The sequence below is a fragment of the Vulpes vulpes genome, chromosome 8 (assembly GCF_048418805.1).
Source record: "Vulpes vulpes isolate BD-2025 chromosome 8, VulVul3, whole genome shotgun sequence".
NCBI lineage: Eukaryota > Metazoa > Chordata > Mammalia > Carnivora > Canidae > Vulpes > Vulpes vulpes.
This window is the reverse complement of record NC_132787.1, coordinates 4628409-4646345: the sequence shown is the minus strand read 5'-3', so window position 1 is coordinate 4646345 and position 17937 is coordinate 4628409. Positions and strand designations below refer to the sequence as shown.

General features: G+C 53.6%; 2 protein-coding genes across 2 annotated transcripts; both read left to right on the top strand.

The window, feature by feature from the left end:
- The first annotated feature begins 302 nt into the window (after window positions 1–302).
- On the top strand, window positions 303–10154 carry GPD1 (glycerol-3-phosphate dehydrogenase 1). Its single transcript, XM_026000305.2, has 10 exons — window positions 303–2174; window positions 2335–2483; window positions 2931–3120; window positions 3579–3756; window positions 4549–4689; window positions 5307–5445; window positions 5686–5798; window positions 6402–6635; window positions 6853–6959; window positions 8212–10154. The coding sequence occupies exons 3-10, from the start codon at window positions 3080–3082 to the stop codon at window positions 8306–8308; spliced, it is 1050 nt and encodes a 349-aa protein (XP_025856090.1). The 5' UTR covers window positions 303–2174; window positions 2335–2483; window positions 2931–3079; the 3' UTR covers window positions 8309–10154.
- A 638-nt stretch (window positions 10155–10792) lies between these two features.
- Window positions 10793–16358, top strand: COX14 (cytochrome c oxidase assembly factor COX14). The gene is made up of 2 exons (XM_026000306.2): window positions 10793–10916; window positions 15949–16358. Exon 2 carries the CDS (start codon window positions 15957–15959, stop codon window positions 16128–16130), a length of 174 nt encoding a protein of 57 aa, XP_025856091.1. The 5' UTR covers window positions 10793–10916; window positions 15949–15956; the 3' UTR covers window positions 16131–16358.
- Window positions 16359–17937: the final 1579 nt, after the last annotated feature.

Here is a 17937-nt window from a genome sequence, read left to right as displayed (position 1 = left end):
CCCCCTACCTACTGAGGGAGAGCTTTTCCCCGAGCTCTTTCTCCGATACCATTAGCCACACTCGTGGTGTTTGTTCATTTTATTTAACAAATATTGACTGAGCACCTGCTGTGCGCCAGCTGCGGTACTAGGCACTGGGGATACGGTGGAAAACGAGGTTTCTGCGCTGTGGACCTCAGGTTCTCCAGAGCTTGCTCTGTCAGCCCGCTGGTCTGAGCAGGCTGGTCTGAGCAGGCTGGGTACTGGTTGGGATCATTGGGCTTCCTCCGTGGATCTGAGAGTCCCGCCCCGGGCTCTAGTTAGGGAGGTACTACCAAGGCCGGGCCACTGCGTCTTATCTTCTCCCCGTGTCGTGCGCAGGCGCCGTAGGCTTGCCAATCCTGAGCCACCTTGGGGGCAGGTCCTCCTGGGCCCCTATGCAGCCAGGTCCTAGCTGAAGACCTCTGTGTGCCTCTGCCTGCCGTTCCCTTAAGGTTCCACTCTCAGGGCCCTGAGTGAGATTTCAGTTCTTCCGAGCAGCATGGGAGGGCTGTGCTGTCCTCCAAGTACAGCCTGGGGCCCCTGGGCAGGGCTGGGAAGACTGCTCAGGATTGAGCTCCCCTTAGCACAAGCGGGACATTCTGCAGTCGCCGTCATAATATGCTTGCCTCTCGCCGGGTGGCTCCTACTTGCCTCCTTGGCACCACTACCTAGCTTAGTTCTACCCAAGAAGGGGGTTTAGAATGTAGGATGAGTGGGGCCACATTCCCAAGTTGTGAAAAAAAATTATCCTTTGTCTTCGTGAATGGGAACGCCCAAGTGCTGCCTGCATGCGGGCAGACCCGCCAAGGTTTCAGCTTGTTCCCAATTTGGAACTTGGGGGTTTATCTGACTTAGGATGGGAGAACAAGAACGTGTGGGGTGATAACTTGGAGTGGAAAAAATTGATGTCAAGGACATTGAAATGGCATCTGTTTTCACCCAGGCTAATTACATGTGTAATGAATGGCTGATGAACCATTATTAATTTCAAGCAAATAATCTACAGTTCGCTCTTGGGAAAAGAGCTCTAGTGGTAGAGAGAACTTCCTGTGACGAGCCCGTTCTGAATCTGCACACTCTATTCCTATATAAATGCACAAATTCTTTGTCTCCATACTACTGACAATGATTTTGAGGGCCAAACGGGAGATGGGAGAATTTAGGCAAACACAAGGGGGTTATTTTATGCATAAACCTCCATTCTCTGGGGTTCCCACCACGTGCACCGGGGACAGAAGCATTCTTTCTCTTCCATCACCCATAATCAGTGTTCCCAGCTGGCACTTGGCACTGGTGCCTTTTGTCTCCGTGCCAGTGCGATGATGAGCGATCCGTGGGAGGCCGGCTTTGTAGCAGGTGCGGTTTCACTCAGGGACACCATCAGCTACCATCTTCACGGATGTTCCCGTGTGGGAACTCCTCGGCCCTGAGGGGATACGATGGGCTCCTCCGGGCCAGTCCCTGGAACTTAGAAAAACCTCTTCTCCACAGTAGTCCTGCCCTCAGACCCACTTAGCCTCGCTCAGCGGTTGCACACAGACTCCCCCCTGGCCTAGTGCTCGCGGCTGTTGCCTGCAGGCAGTGGCCCGGAGGGCTGGAAACACCCACTCAGCAGTCTGCCAAGCCAGGAGGTCAGCACGTGAGCAGACAGTGGTGTCTGCCCTCTAGGCCAAGGTGCACAGACAGCTGCAGCGTTAGGGGCATTTGCCCCACTCCAGATCAGCCTAGAAACCAGAGCTGCTGCTCTTCTTTGTCAAACAGATGGCTGTGGGTGAGATGGAGTCCGGGGCTGCTCGATGTGTTCTTTCCAGTCTCTGTCCCAAATCACACCCCTCACTTACTCTCAGTTACAGGATCTGAGACCACAAAGCTCAGCAGAAGTTACAGCTGCCCCAGGTCCTGCCTCCCTTTCCCTTTCGGGCTTGCATACTAGTCACCACCCTGAGGAAGCCCCTAGTGTGGTAGCTGGGAAACCCGAGAAAGGATTGAGGGAGGCTCAAAGCCCCTCAAGGACAGGGAATCCTTTAGTCACTGTCTTTCCTCTCCTGTCCTTTTCTTCCTTAAGCTCGGAGTCTGCAAGAGCAATGTAAGCCACTGGCATTAGAGCTTTTAATTCTGACCTTTCCCACCTTCTCTTCGTAGAAGACAATCAGGTGAGGATCCTTGGAGGTGAGGAGAGAGGCCCAAGGGTGAGTCCCTGAGATGACCTTGTCTCTCTGGGCTCCTGGAGTCTCTTCTTACTCTTGGGCTAGGATACCCCCAAAGCAGTCCCTTTACCTCTTATGTGGTCTTTTTTTTTTTTTTTTTTTTAAGATTTTATTATTTATTCATGAGAGACCGAGAGAGTGGCAGGCTCCCCACAGGGGCAACCCCAGGACTCTGGGATCACGCCCTGGGCCAAAGGCTGACGCTGCACCACTGAGCCACCCAGGCGTCCTTCCTATGTGGTCTTATCTTTAAAGGTGAGCACACACCTACCCACCTCACACACAGCCTGGCAGTAGAGCTAGTGTAGGGCCAGTGACATGTAGTCTTTGTCACTGCTAGAGGACAAACCTGCAGAGTAGACTTTGGGGTCCTAGGAGGCTATGTGGGGTGATTCCTACCTTGGAAAAGAAAGCACTCCTGTATCTGCTAATAGGACTGAAAACAATCTATTCTGGTGCTGGGGGACAGCAGGGAATAAGGGAGGGGGGGGCCAGTGGGGCCAGTCATTTGCCCCTCATCTGAGCTATTTCTTGGCAGATCTCAAAATGAGACCACTACAGGGAGGGAGGGCTAGGGCCAGGGGAAGAAGCTCACTAGCACCATCAGCTGGCAAACCTAAACGGAAGAGGGGCCTGGCCCCTGGCCCATTCCTGTTCCCCACCTGTCTCTACCCTTTTCTCCCCTTTCCCTGGCTTTGCCAGAGTCCCTGTGTCCCAGGGCACCCGCCTCCCCACCCGCCCCTGGAGGGCGGGACTTGGCTGCACCCACGTGCGGCGGAGTTATATGCTCCTAGTCGGCAGAGGAGCTGGGGCGCGGAGCACTGAGCTGAATCAGTTAGAAAAGTGGCACCATGGCTGGCAAGCGAGTCTGCATTATAGGCTCCGGCAACTGGTAAGTGGCTCAGTCAAGGAGCGTGGGGGCAAGGGGAGGTTTCCCTGAGAACACGGGGCTAGGGAGAGAGGCTTGGTGGGTAGGAAACGCCGTCCAGTTTCTGTTCCACCCCTGCTGTCTTCTGTGCCTACCCCCGCAGGGCAGATGGTGCCCAGACCTCTCGCGTCCTTGCCCACCTGGGCAGCTGCACCTGTTTGCCACAGGAATGGAGCCTCCCCAGTGCTCCCTGCCTGAAAAGCTGCTTTGGGTTGGGGGGTGTGGGTGGGCAGATCAGAAGGCTGGGCCCCTTCTCCAGCTGCAAAGTGTAGGGTGGACAGGTGGGGGGGTCACAAGGACGATGGCAAGTAAATCTGGTGGGCTGCTGGGCCATCCCTTAATGCCACCCTGTGCCTCCTCCCCACCACCATTCCTCCCTCACGCCCTGACTCTTCCACTTTCTGTCCTCCCCCTCCCACCAGGGGCTCAGCTATTGCCAAGATTGTGGGCGGCAATGCAGCCCAGCTGTCACACTTTGACCCACGGGTGACCATGTGGGTGTTTGAGGAGGATGTCGGGGGGAGAAAGCTGACAGAGATCATCAACACGCAGCACGAGAATGTCAAATACCTGCCAGGGCACAAGCTGCCCCCCAACGTGGTGAGCCCCAAAACCCCGCAAGGAAGGGAGAGGGAAGTGGAGGGTGCTTCCTCCTGAGAGGGGGCTATTTCAGCTGCTACTTGGACTTGGGAAGCATCCTGGGAGGGCAGCTCTAGGCACAGGGCCCCCCTCTGCACACCCCCCAGACTGCTCTCCTGGCACTTTCTGGGACTGAGGAGAACTTGAACTCCCAGGACCCCCATACACTGAGGGGCTCCCAGGCAGAAAAGAGGGGGAGAGGGCAAGGAAGTTAGTTTCCATGGCAACCAAAGACTGGGGGTCTGGGAAGCACCTGCCTCAGGTTGTAATCCTGTTACTTATTCACTGACTTGGAGGCTACTCCTTGGACTTAAGGTCCCTGGTCAAAACCGTGTGGCTTGCTCCCAGCCTGGAGGGGACGAGCAGGGACGACAGCAGGAAGGGCTCTCCTTCCCAGCCTGGGAGCCCTGGGAAGCCGCTGGTGGTGATGAAATCGTACCTGGCCTCTTCCTCCTGCCAAGCCCAGGCGTCCTGTGGCCTCCCTCGCTGTCCCACAGCCAAGGGCTAGGCGAGCACTGAGAGGAGGCTCCCAGGAGTCCTCAAGAGCCCCGGGCGGCTGGAGCAAGAGGGCACGATGGCGACAGGAGGGAATATGGTGTTTCATTCCGAGTCCAGCCCTCCCAGATTCAGTCTCCCAGCTGCCCTTCCTTCTCCCCCACCAGCCTCACTCCTGAGCTCCTAGATCTCCTGCACAGGCTCCCACGGGGGCTGGGAGAAGGCTGTGAGGCCCATGAGCACTGGTCACCCCCACAGGTGGCTGTCCCAGACGTGGTCCAGGCTGCCGCGGACGCTGACATCCTGATCTTTGTGGTGCCCCATCAGTTCATCAGCAAGATTTGTGGTCAGCTCAAGGGCCACCTGAAGGCAAATGCCATTGGTGTATCTCTTATTAAGGTGCCAGAAATATCTCCATGTGGATGGGGAGGGTGCAGCTAACTGCTGGGGGTGGGGTGCAGGTTCGGGGAAGAGAGAACAGAAACCGGCAGAAGTAGGCCAAGGGTCTTTTAGAGAGAGAGGAGGAGTTGCTTAAGGGAGGCTGAGAATAGGTGCTGGGGCCACTGGGGAGGGCGGCGGGTGGAGGAGTAGTTAAGCGATTGGTTTGGAGGCCAACATCTTGAGGAATCTGGGAGGCACACAAGGGATGCCGAGGGGTGTGAGAAGTGGGCTAGTTTGAGGAATGTGAAAGGGAAGCCGGTTTGGGGCAGTGGCTGGGATGGAAGTTGGTTTGGGGTACTTGGTACTTGGTGGGGGGTTGTTTAGGGATATGGAGGGGATACATGGCCTTGGAGAGGTAGATCGATTGAAGGTACATGGAAGGCGAATCTTTTAAGGGATTCGTTTTCACTTGCAATCTACCCTCCTCACAGCAAGCTCTGGATGGGTTGGAATGGGGCAGGGCCTCTGGGGAGGGACCCTGATGAATGGTGAATTTGGAAGGGGCAGGACTTCTGGGGGGGAAGCCCTCAGTTGGGCATAGAGGGCATCTGGCCTGAGCTCCATCCTGTGCCCAGGGGATAGACGAGGGCCCTAAGGGGCTGAAGCTCATCTCTGAAGTGATTGGGGAGCACCTTGGCATCCCCATGAGTGTGCTGATGGGGGCGAACATTGCCAACGAGGTGGCTGATGGCAAGTTCTGTGAGACAACCATCGGTGAGAGCCCTATCATCACCTACACACGCGGCGCACCTTGTTACACCCCCTCCACTCTCCCCTCTGCCCCAGTTCGCCCTCTTCTCCCCATTAATCAGGCAAAGGAAGGAGACCCAAGCATCAGAGGTGAGGGAGGACTGGGACCCCCTAACCCAGGGAAAGGGGTACAGGTCCTGCTCAGGGCAGGTGTGGGAAGAGTCAAGAATCTCCTCTTAAAGCCTTGCCCCCTTCCCACTTTAGGCTGCAAGGACCAGACCCAAGGACAGCTTCTGAAAATGCTGATGCAGACGCCCAATTTCCGCATCACAGTTGTAAAAGAGGTGGATACGGTGGAGATCTGTGGGGCCTTAAAGGTGAGAGGGGCGCAGAGGCAGCCATGGGGTGTGCTCCGGGCTCTCACTCTTGGGCCCCTTCCCCACCAAGTCCCACACACTGGGACGAAGAATTGCCGCAGTAAGGTCAGGGTCATTCCACCCTGCCAGTTACTCTCAGACATTGGGCCTCCTCCTTCCTTTCTTCCTACAGCTCCTTGTGGGACATCCCTATCCCTGCCTCCAGGGGGCGGTCCGGGGGAAGAGATGTCCTGGGGAGGCACCCAGGCTAATGGGAGATAAGACATCCAGGGCAGCCAGGCAGACTGATGGCTAGAACTCTGGATCTTGGATAGAGCCAAGGACATCAGGGATATGGAATGGCATAGGCATGGCTGGGAGGGCCCGGGGGGCAGAAGACTGGTTTTCAGGATGGAGTATGGGGCAGGGTTGGGGAACCAGGGAGCACAGGCCGAGTGGGGTACAGCAAATGGGAAAATCAATAGGTGGAAATAGCTGAGGAGCTCCCCCACTGTACTTCACTTACCCAGTGGTGTGTCACGGCTGAAGGAAGGAGCAGGAGGCAGGTGCCGAGGGGCCTGCAGGAGGGGATCCTTCCTCACCCGTGACCTCCACTCTCCAAAGAATATAGTGGCCGTGGGCGCTGGCTTCTGTGACGGCCTGGGCTTTGGCGACAACACCAAGGCAGCAGTGATCCGACTGGGGCTCATGGAGATGATCGCCTTTGCCAAGCTCTTCTGCAGCGGCCCTGTGTCCTGTGACACCTTCCTGGAGAGCTGCGGTGTTGCCGACCTCATCACTACCTGCTACGGAGGGCGGAACCGAAAGGTGGCCGAGGCCTTCGCCCGCACAGGAAAGGTGGGACCCTGGGAGACTGGAGCAAGGAGGGCGGGCCCTATGGGTTCAAGGTAGAAGAACGTGGCTCGAGGCATCTCTTGAGCACAAACATAAGACTTGTGAGCATTCCCAGCCCTTCCACCCTCCTACGGCCTCACCCCCATCTGAACCCCAGACTCCACCTCCCACGTCAACCCTCCTCTCGCATTGCCGTCTACCCGTCCTATTTTCTTCACAGTCCATTGAGCAGCTGGAGAAAGAGATGCTGAATGGCCAGAAGCTGCAGGGGCCCCTGACAGCCCGGGAGCTGCACAACGTCCTCAAGCACAAGGGGGTGGTGGACAAGTAGGTGTCCGCCCCGGCCCCCCGGGGCAGCGCTCGCTGCCTCAGCCTCTCATCCTCCTCGACCTGGGGGTTGGGGGGGGCACACCTTATGTTTACGGAGACTACAGCTTGGAGAGTCTGGTCTGTCCCTGTCCCCCAGCTAGTTCATAGCCTTTGAACCACCTCCGGCTCAGTGTTCTTCATACCACATCGCTTGGACCCCTCCACGTAGCCTCACTTTTGGTCCTTTTCCTCCTGTCCTCTGCTTTGGGGACTGGAGCTCTGGGGCAGCTGAAATAAACTCAACTGACTGTCCCACCTCTCTCTCCATCAACTCCATTCTCAGCCGCTATCCGGAGGCCAACCCCCCTGTGCCCTGAATCCTGTCCTGGGTGCTGAGGTGTGAGGAGGACAGTCTCTGTGTCAAGGTGCTCCTTTTCAGGGAGCACAAAGACGGGTGGGGGGGCGGCGGTCAGAGCAGAGCTCTGTTGGTCTGGAGAGGATCCAAGAATAAGAGAGTATGAAGCAGGCTCAGAAGATCAGCTCATGGCTGGTCAGGGGAGAGCCTCCAGGTAAAGGAAGCTGTGCAAGGGGATGGGAGGAAGGAAACGCATTTATTGAGCCCTTTACATTAATACATAATCACTTTATTGCTTTGTTATATTGGTCCCAATTTACAGTTGATGATACTGAGGCTTTATTTTTTTTTAAAGATTTTATTCATTCACTAATGAGAGACAGAGAGAGAGAGAGAGAGAGAGAGAGAGAGAGGCAGAGACACAGGCAGAGGGAGAAGCAGGCTCCATGCAGGGAGCCCGATGTAGGACTCGATCCCGGGACTCCGGGACCATGCCCTGAGCCAAAGGCAGACGCTCAACTGCTGAGCCACCCAGGCATCCCGATACTGAGGCTTTATTTATTTATTTTTATTTATTTTTTTTAAATTTTATTTATTTTTTATTTTTATTTTTTTACTGAGGCTTTAGAGTGGTTAAGTGACTTGCCCATCTAGAACAAAAAGATCATGCCGGGGAATCATGCAGGCAAGTTTAATAGAACAGGGAGGAGGGCAATTAAAAAACAACCTGACCCTGAACCCAGGACTAGGAAGTTCAGATTCTCAGCAATTAGAAATTCAGAGCCAGCACCTGCCTGGGCTCAAATGTGGGAAAGTAGGGGAGTGGAGGGTTAGGAGGTGGCTGGGGAGTTGGTGGGGGTGAGGGTGTCGGGGTATACTGGAAGGCTGAGCTGGGTCTTTCCTTCCCCTTTCTAGGTTTCCTCTGTTCATGGCTGTGTACAAGATATGCTACGAGAGCCAGCCTGTGGGTGAATTCATCCATTGCTTGCAGAATCATCCAGAACATTTGTGAGTGGGCCTGGGGCCCAGGCCAGGCAGCTTCTCTACTCCAGCAAGGCTGGGGTACCTGGCCCCCAAAATCTCTGGGACCCTAAATGGAACTGCTTCTTCTCATGGAGGACAGGAGGCTGTGGGGTGCAACTACCTACTGGGGGATACCAAACCATCAAGCAGCCTCTAGTCTCTTGCCACCACATCTCACCAGAAATGGAGTTGCCTTGTCCCTCTCCAGAAGTGGGCCTTTCTCTTTGTCTTCTGGGATGGGTAGTGTCAAGCCCCAGTGCCGTGTGCTCTGGGTGTGTGTGCGGCGGGGAGGGTGGAGGTGTCGGGAGGCAAGAGCTACCCACTGCTGCCTCACACAGACCAGGAGTCCCATCCCCAAGCTCAGTTAAATGGCTAAAGAAGTACCTCAGCCACAAGAGGAATGAGGCAAGGGCTGCCAAGGGAGGGGTCTGGGCTTCTGGGCTGACACAGGCCTCAGGGACCCCTCTGCTCTGACCTCTGCCAGGCCCCACACCGCATCAATGGATCTCAGTGTTTGTTAACAAAATACAAAGCTCTCAACCCCCTCCTAGCTTCTCCTAGCAACATCTGCGTCCTCAGAAACCTCTGGTTGTTCCTCTCCCCCCCAGAACCTGCCCCCCCCCCCCAGGCTGCCCTGGCACCAGAGTTGCTGCCATGCTGGCATCTCTGGCCCTAGGACTTGTCATTCTCCCCAGGGACTTCCTAGTTCTTGCCAGCTCCTCCCCACCATGCCTGACCTTTCTAGGCCTTCCCTCGCCCAGCTGGCCAGCACCCTCTTTGGAGATCAGGCCCCTAATCTGCTGACAGCTACACCATTTCAGAGCAGGCTCGGATCACTCGGCTCCCTATGACCTTTGTGTGTGTCCTGCCACTCTTCTCTGAAGCTCTGGTTGGGGGAGGTGTCAGCTGGGTCCCTCCTGCTTCTGTCTGCCCAAGGACATCCTGGGCTTCACCCATTTCCTCCCTCAAGCCCTGTGCCTATTTCTCAGCTGCCCCCAGAGCAGCCAGGGCAGCTAACCAGCACCTGCAGCAGGAGGCCAGGGGGCCAGAGAGTGGCCCAGAGGCTGATGGGGGACTGTGAGCAGGGAAGGGGGAGCAGGTGCATGTTGATGGCCCCTGACATTACAAGGCCAGCTCTTCTTTGTCACTGGAAGGCTTTCTCACGAGATACTGACTACATCAGCACCTCAGGAGCTGGGAGACTCAAGGAGAAAAAAATTAAAGCCCACCTTACCCGCTGTGGGGAGGGAAGAGCAGGAAAGGGGAGAAGGGAATGTGTTCTGAACTGGCCTTGTTCCAGGATGGGTTGGCAGGCAGGGAATGTCACAGGTCAGCAGTCCGGGCCCCTAGCTACAAATAGGCCCTGCGGGCCTGCCAGGTTCCAGCCACGTTCAGCAGGGGCTCTCAGCTTCCTATGTGGCAGCACCTGGCACACTGAGGCTCTGGCAGCGTCATGTTAATCCTCTCCTACTCCCTGCCAAGTCCGGGAGGCCCGCTCCTCTCAGCCCAAGACCTGGAGGATTCACTGTTTCACCAGCGAAGGGCAGAGCTGCCTGGACCCGGCTGCAGGAGCCGGGCACAGCCACCCCAGCTTTGGCTGGGCGCAGGCTGGGGCACTGCCTGACTCCGGGGGGGGGGGGGGGGGGGGGCAGGAGGTCAAGGTCGGGGCAGGGAGGAGGGAGGCAGCTCTTCTCAACTTCGGCTGCAGCTGTGACCTTGGTAAGATAATCCGACACCTCTGCCTACTTTTGTTCACTCCGCGGTTAACAACCTGGAGCCTTCCATTCAAGCCTACTACCTGTCTACTCAATAAATCGCGTTTTTTCCAGAGCGGAGTTGGGGCAGTGCCTGTGCTGTGGTGAATCACTGCATGTGTTTCCAGGCATGTCACGGGGGGAAAATGAAGGAAACAAACACCCAAGGAGGAGCTCCCTCCTGGAAACCGCAGCTGCTGCTGGCCGCTGGCAGGGGGGCCCACGCGGTCCCTCTACCCCAAGGGCTGTCCCCTTCCCGGCGCGTCTTGGGGCTTTCGCACGACTCCCGCAAGCGCGGAGGTCGCACCGGGCCACAGCCCTTAGACAGTCGCCCCCCGCCCCCGGCCCCGCCCCCCGCTGTGCGGCGGAAACCAACCCGCCGCGTGGCCGGCCTCGGATTCCCACGCGCGCTCGGCCGCCCCAGCCAGCCACGCGCTGAAGGGCCGCTCCGGGCTCCAGGGGGCGCGCGGGCCCCCTCCAGGAGCGGATCCCCCGAGAATCTACCCAGCTCCCGGAGGCGTCACCGCGCCGAGGCTGCTGATTGGCTGCCTCCGAGCCGGCGAGAAGGCCCGTCTTTCCCTAGTGTGACCGTGTATCCGGCTCCGGAGCTGCAGTCACCACGGCCTCTCTGCCGACGGAGATGGACTACAAGCCCCAGAATTCAACAGGCCTCCCCGAGAGGAAGACCGGTCTGAGCATGCGTAGTAAGGGTGACTGGCCCGGAAGCGCAAAGGCGGCAGCCGGCCGAGCTGCGGCGTGCGCGGGCGGTCTCCTCAGTGGGCGTATTTGTGTTGCTACGGGCGTGTGGTGCCCTTTCTCCGGGTCGGGAGCCGAGTCTAGAGGGTAAGCGGGACGGGTGGGAGGCAGAAAGGGGGGCTTTCCGCACCAGTTGCGCCCCGGGAGCGGGCGCCCCCGTGTACGTGGTCCGGCATGCTGCGTCGGGCTGCGCTAGGAAATGGCGCAGGCGGCGGCGGCGGCCGGGCGGTCGCCGAGGGCCGTGCAGGGGCCTCCAAGTCCGCGGAGGCGCCCCGTCTGGGCCCGGCCTTTGCTTATCCATCCTCCCGTGCGGCGGCCTTCGGTGCCCTGAGGCCCCCGCGCGTGCTGCGCCGCGGCCCGCCAGCCGCTCTCTCGGCCCCGCTTGCGGCCGTAGGCTCCGGGCCCGCCGTGGTCCTCCACGCTTCGACCGCTCCTTGCCTTACAGTCAGCGGCGCCTTGGCCGGTGGCTCTCCCGGGTCCTTGGTGCTTACGGACGAAACGGCCTCAGTCCTTTGCTGCTTTCAGCCCCTGAGACGCTGTCCCCGCCCCCCTCCTGCCCGCCCTTCTGAAGGACACAGCCACGCCCCCTCCCCAGGGGGCTGCCAACTTCTTGGGCCCCCACCCCCCTTCCCTCCGAGCTCTCGCCTCGCTCCTTCTCTTCTGGTCACCGCCCGTCTCCTACCTTGTGTAACCGAATGTGGGATCTCTGGCTCCCCCCCCCCCTCCCCAGACCGTAGGCTGCTCAGAGACTGAAGCCTTGTTCTCTGTGGCTTTCATAGCACTAGTAAAAGGTGGACAGATCCATCGTGTCTTTTTTTTTTTTTTTAATTTTTATTTATTTATGATAGTCACACACACAGAGAGAGAGAGAGAGGCAGAGACACAGGCAGAGGGAGAAGCAGGCTCCATGCACCAGGAGCCCGACCTGGGATTCGATCCCGGGTCTCCAGGATCGCGCCCTGGGCCAAAGGCAGGTGCCAAACCGCTGCGCCACCCTGGGATCCCAGATCCATCGTGTCTAAGCTGAGGTGGATGAAACACATTTGAGGAAATGATTTTCCAGAGGAGAACCCGGAGCCTTGAGATGCTCCCATGGGGTGGGGTGGGGGGGGGGGGCGGGGGGAGGGCAGAAAAAGAGAAGAGCCAGAACCTCACAGCTTGCACTTCTGTGGGATTTTCTATACTGGTACTTACGTCTTTTTCCGTTTTTCGAAACCTTGAGTCTAACTCCATCACCCCATAACAAACCCAGCATTGAGCTTTTTTTGTTTGTTTTTTGTTTTATTTTGTTTTGAGAAAATGGATGTCTCTCAGGTGAGAATGTTCTGCTCACCTCAAGTGTCATTTCTAAGGTGAATCTTTCTACCCGGGTCTAAGTTCACCTTTTCCTGGGCCATCCTGGATCTTGTTCCATCCTGCCCACCTTTTCTTTTATCTTGTGTTTGGCGACCAGCTTCTTTCTCTCTAAAGCATATTCACATCTTCCTTATCAATAAGCAGAACATAACTAGAATGCCCTTGGTCTTGCCTTCTCAAGCTACTGCCCTATCACTTCTATTCTGTTAACCAGAAAAATCACAAGAATTCTTACCTTTGAGGTGAAGGGGGTATAATCGAATAATCTGTTTTTTGTCTCTGAAAAATGCCTCTGCATTGGAGGGGCTGGGTTTGTGGACCTGCTGGAGCCCTGGCTTTGAATCTGTGCTTTATTGGGGCATCTGGCCGGATCAGTAGGTAGAGCATGCGACTCAATCTCAGGGTGCTGAGATCGAGCCCTATCTTGGGCGTGGCGCCTACTTTAAAAAAAAAAAAAGAATCTGTGCCGTTATTTAATGCCTGTTCCAGTTCAGTGCACTAAATTGACTTCTGTAGGATTGTTTACATGTCCTCTAGTCATCTTTTCCCATCCACTTATCCCATCTGACCAGCCTTCATGGCACCTTAACTTGCAGTAATGGTTTCCAGTTTTCATTCTGGCTCAACAGGTGGGAAGGATACAGCACGCCTCCATCAGTGGCAGTGACTTGATACAGCAGTTATTGTCAATCAGGAAGGGGAAGAGATGTAGTTGATTTTTTTTTTTAATTTTGTTTATTTATGATAGGCACACAGTGAGAGAGAGAGAAGCAGAGACATAGGCAGAGGGAGAAGCAGGCTCCATGCACCGGGAGCCCGACGTGGGATTCGATCCCGGGTCTCCAGGATCGCGCCCCGGGCCAAAGGCAGGCGCCAAACCGCTGCGCCACCCAGGGATCCCGGGAAGAGATGTAGTTGAATGAAAAAGCCACCCAACATGTTTCTGGAGTTTCCCATCTGCATTCGTTCACTCATTATTATCCTTCAAACTAGCATTCCCTTGGCTTCTCTCTCTGGCCTTTTTTTTTCCCCCCTAAAATTTGTTTATTTATTCATGAGAGACGCACACAGAGAGGCAGAGATATAGTCAGAGGGAGAAGCAGGTTCCCTGCAGGGATCCTAATGTGGGACTGATCCCAGGACCCCGGGATCACGCCCTGAGCCAAAGGCAGACACTCAACCACTGAGCCACCTAGGGATCCTTGTCTCCGGTCTTATCCTCTGCTTTGGTGTCACTTGTTACCTCTGTATCAGTAGGTTAGCCTCTCCCAAGATCTGTCCAGATTTGTGTGTATGTATGTATATATATATTTATATATATCTATATATATCTGCCTGGTAGACCTCATCACATGAGTGTTGGGTTGAGCATCTTAATTTTAATTTCTGGTCCAGAACCCAGTTCATGATCTTCTTGACTGCCACTCACTGCCACTACCACTCTCATACACACAGTGAAACACGTCTGTTTCATTTCTTTTCTTAGTCCTATTAACAGTATCCCAATCCACAGAGTTAACGGATTGGCTGCCTTGGAGATATTTCCAGCTTTGCCCAAATCCATTCCATTAATAAATCTTTGTTCTACTTCCAAAATAACTGCTACATCTGTCCTCTCCTTTTCTACTGCCCTGCGTTAGCTCAGGGTCTGTGGAGAGTTTTGGTTAGTGTGAAAATAGAAATCTTGGAGACGCGTAGGTGGCTCAGCAGTTGAGCATTTTTTTTTTTTTAAGATTTTATTTATTTATTCATGAGAGACAGAGAGAAGAGAGAGGCAGAGACACAGGCAGAGAGAGAGAGAAGCAGGCTCCTTGCAGGGAGCCTGATGTGGGACTTGATCCCGGGTCTGCAGGATCACGCCCTGGACTGAAGGTGGCGCTTAAACCGCTGAGCCACCGAGGCTGCCCAGCAGTTGAGCATTTGCCTTCTGCTCAGTTCGTGATCCTGGAGTCCTGGGATCGAGTCCCACATCGGGCTCCCAGTATGGAGCCTGCTTCTTCGTCTGCCTTTGTCTCTCTGTCTCTCATGAATAAGTAAATAAAATCTTAAAAAAAAAAAAAAAGAAAATAGAAATGTTGGTTTGGATTAGACAAGAGATGAAGTGGAGTTCTAGACAGCAAAATCACATCTGTTAGTAGGTCATCTGTCACTTGTCTAAGCAAAGTATACCATCCTTTTATAAGCTGGTGAATGCCTCCAGCCTTCTTCCTCCAGCCCCTTGAAGAAGTCCTGTAGCTGATTAACATCGAGCCAGGGTAATGGGGGACAGGTGGAGAAGGAGTAAATGAGGAAGATGTTGAAGGTTGCAGGTCTCTTTGCTGGAAGCTTGCTTACCTTAGTGTCCTGCCCTGTGTGAGTGTGTGTGTTCTTCACATCTCACAGCTTGGGGTCCTTTCAAACCTCAGATAACCTGAACACGACTGTCTCTTTTTTTTTTTTTTTTTTTCCACAACTGTCTCTTATCTGAACCTGTGCCATTTGGTTTTCTTTCTCCTTTGACCTTATTTAATGTAGTCACTTGGAATTTTGATTCAAGGAAGCTGGGGCTCAGCTCAGCTTGGGCTCCACCCTCCAGGACTGGCTCAATAGCAGTGGTTAGTCCATAGGATGCACTCGGAGAAGTGCTTATGTGTCTCACCCTATTCTAGACCCCCTGAAACCAGCTAACCCTGAGCTTTTCTTTCAAGTTCAAGACTTTTAAGAAACCTATTCTGTTTCAGTCTTTGAATGTCAGTTCCCTCAACAGTGAGGAGCCTGAGAACATGTTCCTAGTCCCAAATGGAAGAATGTTTTGTTGAGGATGAAAGTGTCCTGTGCTAAATTTTATCTTGTTCCCTAGTTCAGAATATCCAGGGAACAGTTAAATTAGCAATAATTTATCTTATGCAAATGTGAATTAACAATTTGCTGGGGACTCAGTAAGTTTCTATTTAACCCTTGGGTTAGGTTCTTGGTATTACGTTTGGAACTTAGAATTAATGCTGTAGACAGTTAAGTATAATTGAAATAAATATACTGTTGGCATTATTTCAGGTGTATTTGGCTTATATGGATGCTTGAGGGCTAACATGGGAACTTCACCATCAAGAATAGGATTGTTTTTATGGGAAAACAAATTGGTTATTGTGTAGAAGGTTCCCGTTTGATCCTCCTAGAGAGAATAATTCATTGCTAATGTTTAATCCCTGGCTACCCCATTAATTCCCTACTAGCCAGAAAAACTGATATGTGCTTACAGTAATAGATCGGTTAAGAACATTTCTGGGTGGTTCATACCAGTCATTTGTCTCCACAAATATAGAAGGCCACGTTTTACCTGTAACATCATTGAAATGCACCTATTTCTGTATCTCGTATGCAGAGCTTATGTATCATCCTGAATCTTTTTTTTTTTTTTTTAAGATTTTATTTATTTGACAGAGGGAGAGAGCCAGAGAGCACAAGCATGAGGAATGGCGAAGGGAGAGGGAGAGGGAGAAGTAGGCTCCCTGCAGGGAGCCTGATTTGGGGCTCAATGTGGAGCTCGATCCCAAGACCCTCCGATCATGACCTGAGCCGAAGGCAGATGCTTAATCGACTGAACCACCCAGGCACCTGTCTTTCTGAATCTTCAGAGTTCCTGAACAGAATCTGCATGTGTGTAGGGGCTGTTCAGAGTACAGACAGACTAAGGATGCAGAAGATGTGATATGGCCTTAAACAGAGAAGTGGGCTGGGCAGATGAGGCCTTATCCTTGGGTCTAAATCCAGTCTGTCTTTGTAGGGGACAACATGCCAACTGCCAAGCAACTAGCTGACATTGGCTACAAGACCTTCTCTACCTCCATGATGCTCCTCACTGTGTATGGGGGCTACCTCTGCAGTGCCCGAGCCTACCGCTATTTCCAGCGGCGCAGCTCTCAGCGCCAGGCCGCAGAAGAACAGAAGACCTCAGGAGTCCCATAGAACTGGGGGTTTTTCTCCTGGAGCAGAGAGGCCTGAGGCGTGCTGTGGAATGATCTCACCTACAATCATTTCCAAGTCAAGAGAACTAGGGCCTTAATGGTTTTCGAATCCTGCTGAGAAAAAGTGCCCCCTATTTTCTCTGGTACTGCCGTTTTGGGGAGGCTGTTGAGTCACAACAGGAATGGGAGGATGAGGCACACCTACAGAGATTAAATATTTTGCCATGTCTGTGTCTTGGTATTTTTGTTTACTTAAATAGGGGATGAATTGCAGAGATGGGCCCTTGACTACCAGTTTTCTACTGCTTGACTACCAGACTGGATTTCTATATTTTGAACTCTTAGCGCCCATGAAGGGGACGTATGCAGTTTTAGGAGTAGCAGTGTTATCTCATGATCTCAGATGGAAGACTGTCCCAGCATCTGTACAAATCCCCTGAAAAGACTCTGTAAAGACCAGAACTTTTCATTGGTCAGTGACCATTCCTAGACCAATTACTGTGTCCAGGTAAAGGGTTACTCTGGCCAGTTCTTGGCCACGCACGCGTGCACCTCTCAGATAGGGAAGGCAGAGGCCCTTGTTTAACAACCCCACCAAAAACGCCCAAAGTGGGGGAGGCAGAGATCCCAGAGGGAAGGGTTGTTGGGCAACCAGCCTATAGTAATGCAATCCAACTCCTCAAGCGCAGTGGGCATAGTATTAGCACAGGGCTGATTTCCCACTGTGCCAGCGCACAGGAAATCTACCTGCGGGTCTTTCTGCAAAGTTGTGAAGAGGATTTGAAAACAGTGCATTCAAGGTAAAACTCAACTATGAAGAGTGCTGTTCTTGCCACTATGCCATTTTGAGCTTTGAGCCTTGCTAGTTGACTTCATTCTTATTCTTGGTAATCGCCCCAAATAACAGTCCCCTTGGATGTTTGTCATCTCTCCTGCTTTCATGTGCGTACTGCTCTTACCATTGTCCTTCTACTCCTAAACCTTTCACCCAAAAGCCCTCTTCTGTGATTTAAAAAACCCAGCTTTCCTATATCACCAGCCCTTTTATTCCCAGCCTCTCTTGGTGTGTTAACCAAGAACTCCATTGCCTCTGCTTTCTCACTTCCCTGAATGATAGAGGCATCATTCTCCCAGCTCCCCTGTGCACTTTCAAAAAGTGTAACATCTGCCTTTTTTCCCCCCTTCCTCTGCCCCCCCCCGTCCTTTACATCATTCCTTTTGGAAATGTTCTTACATTCTCATTTCTACCCCAGAACTTGGGAGTCAAAAGAACTTCAAGTCTTTTTATTTCTTCGGTTTTCCAGTCTGTCTGCCCTTGACGTAAACTGATTTCCTATCTAGCCTGTGCCCAGAGCAGAGCCTTCAGATAGCTCCATTGTGGTTTTTGCCTTCCTCATTACCCTTTTCATTTTTTTTATTATTAAAGATTTTATTTATTTATCCATGAGAGACAGAGAGAGATAGAGAGAGGCAGAGATGCAGAGGGAGAAGCAGGCTCCATGCAGGGAGCCTGACGTGGGACTCGATCCGGGGTCTCCAGGATCACACCCTGGGCTGAAGGCAGGCACTAAACTGCTGAGCCACCAGGGCTGCCCCTCTCATTACCCTTTTCAATCCCAAGCCTTGCTTCACTAGTTGTCTCTAATTCATATTCTTTCTTCTCAGTGTACAAACTTGCGTAAGGCCTCCCGCCTCCTATCAAAACAGACTATTCAAGATTATTTAAGGAGAAGTGATGCCACTTGCACGGACTTAAAATTCCTTCCACCTCCACCATTGTGTTGAAACTCCAGGTTACCATGGCCTCC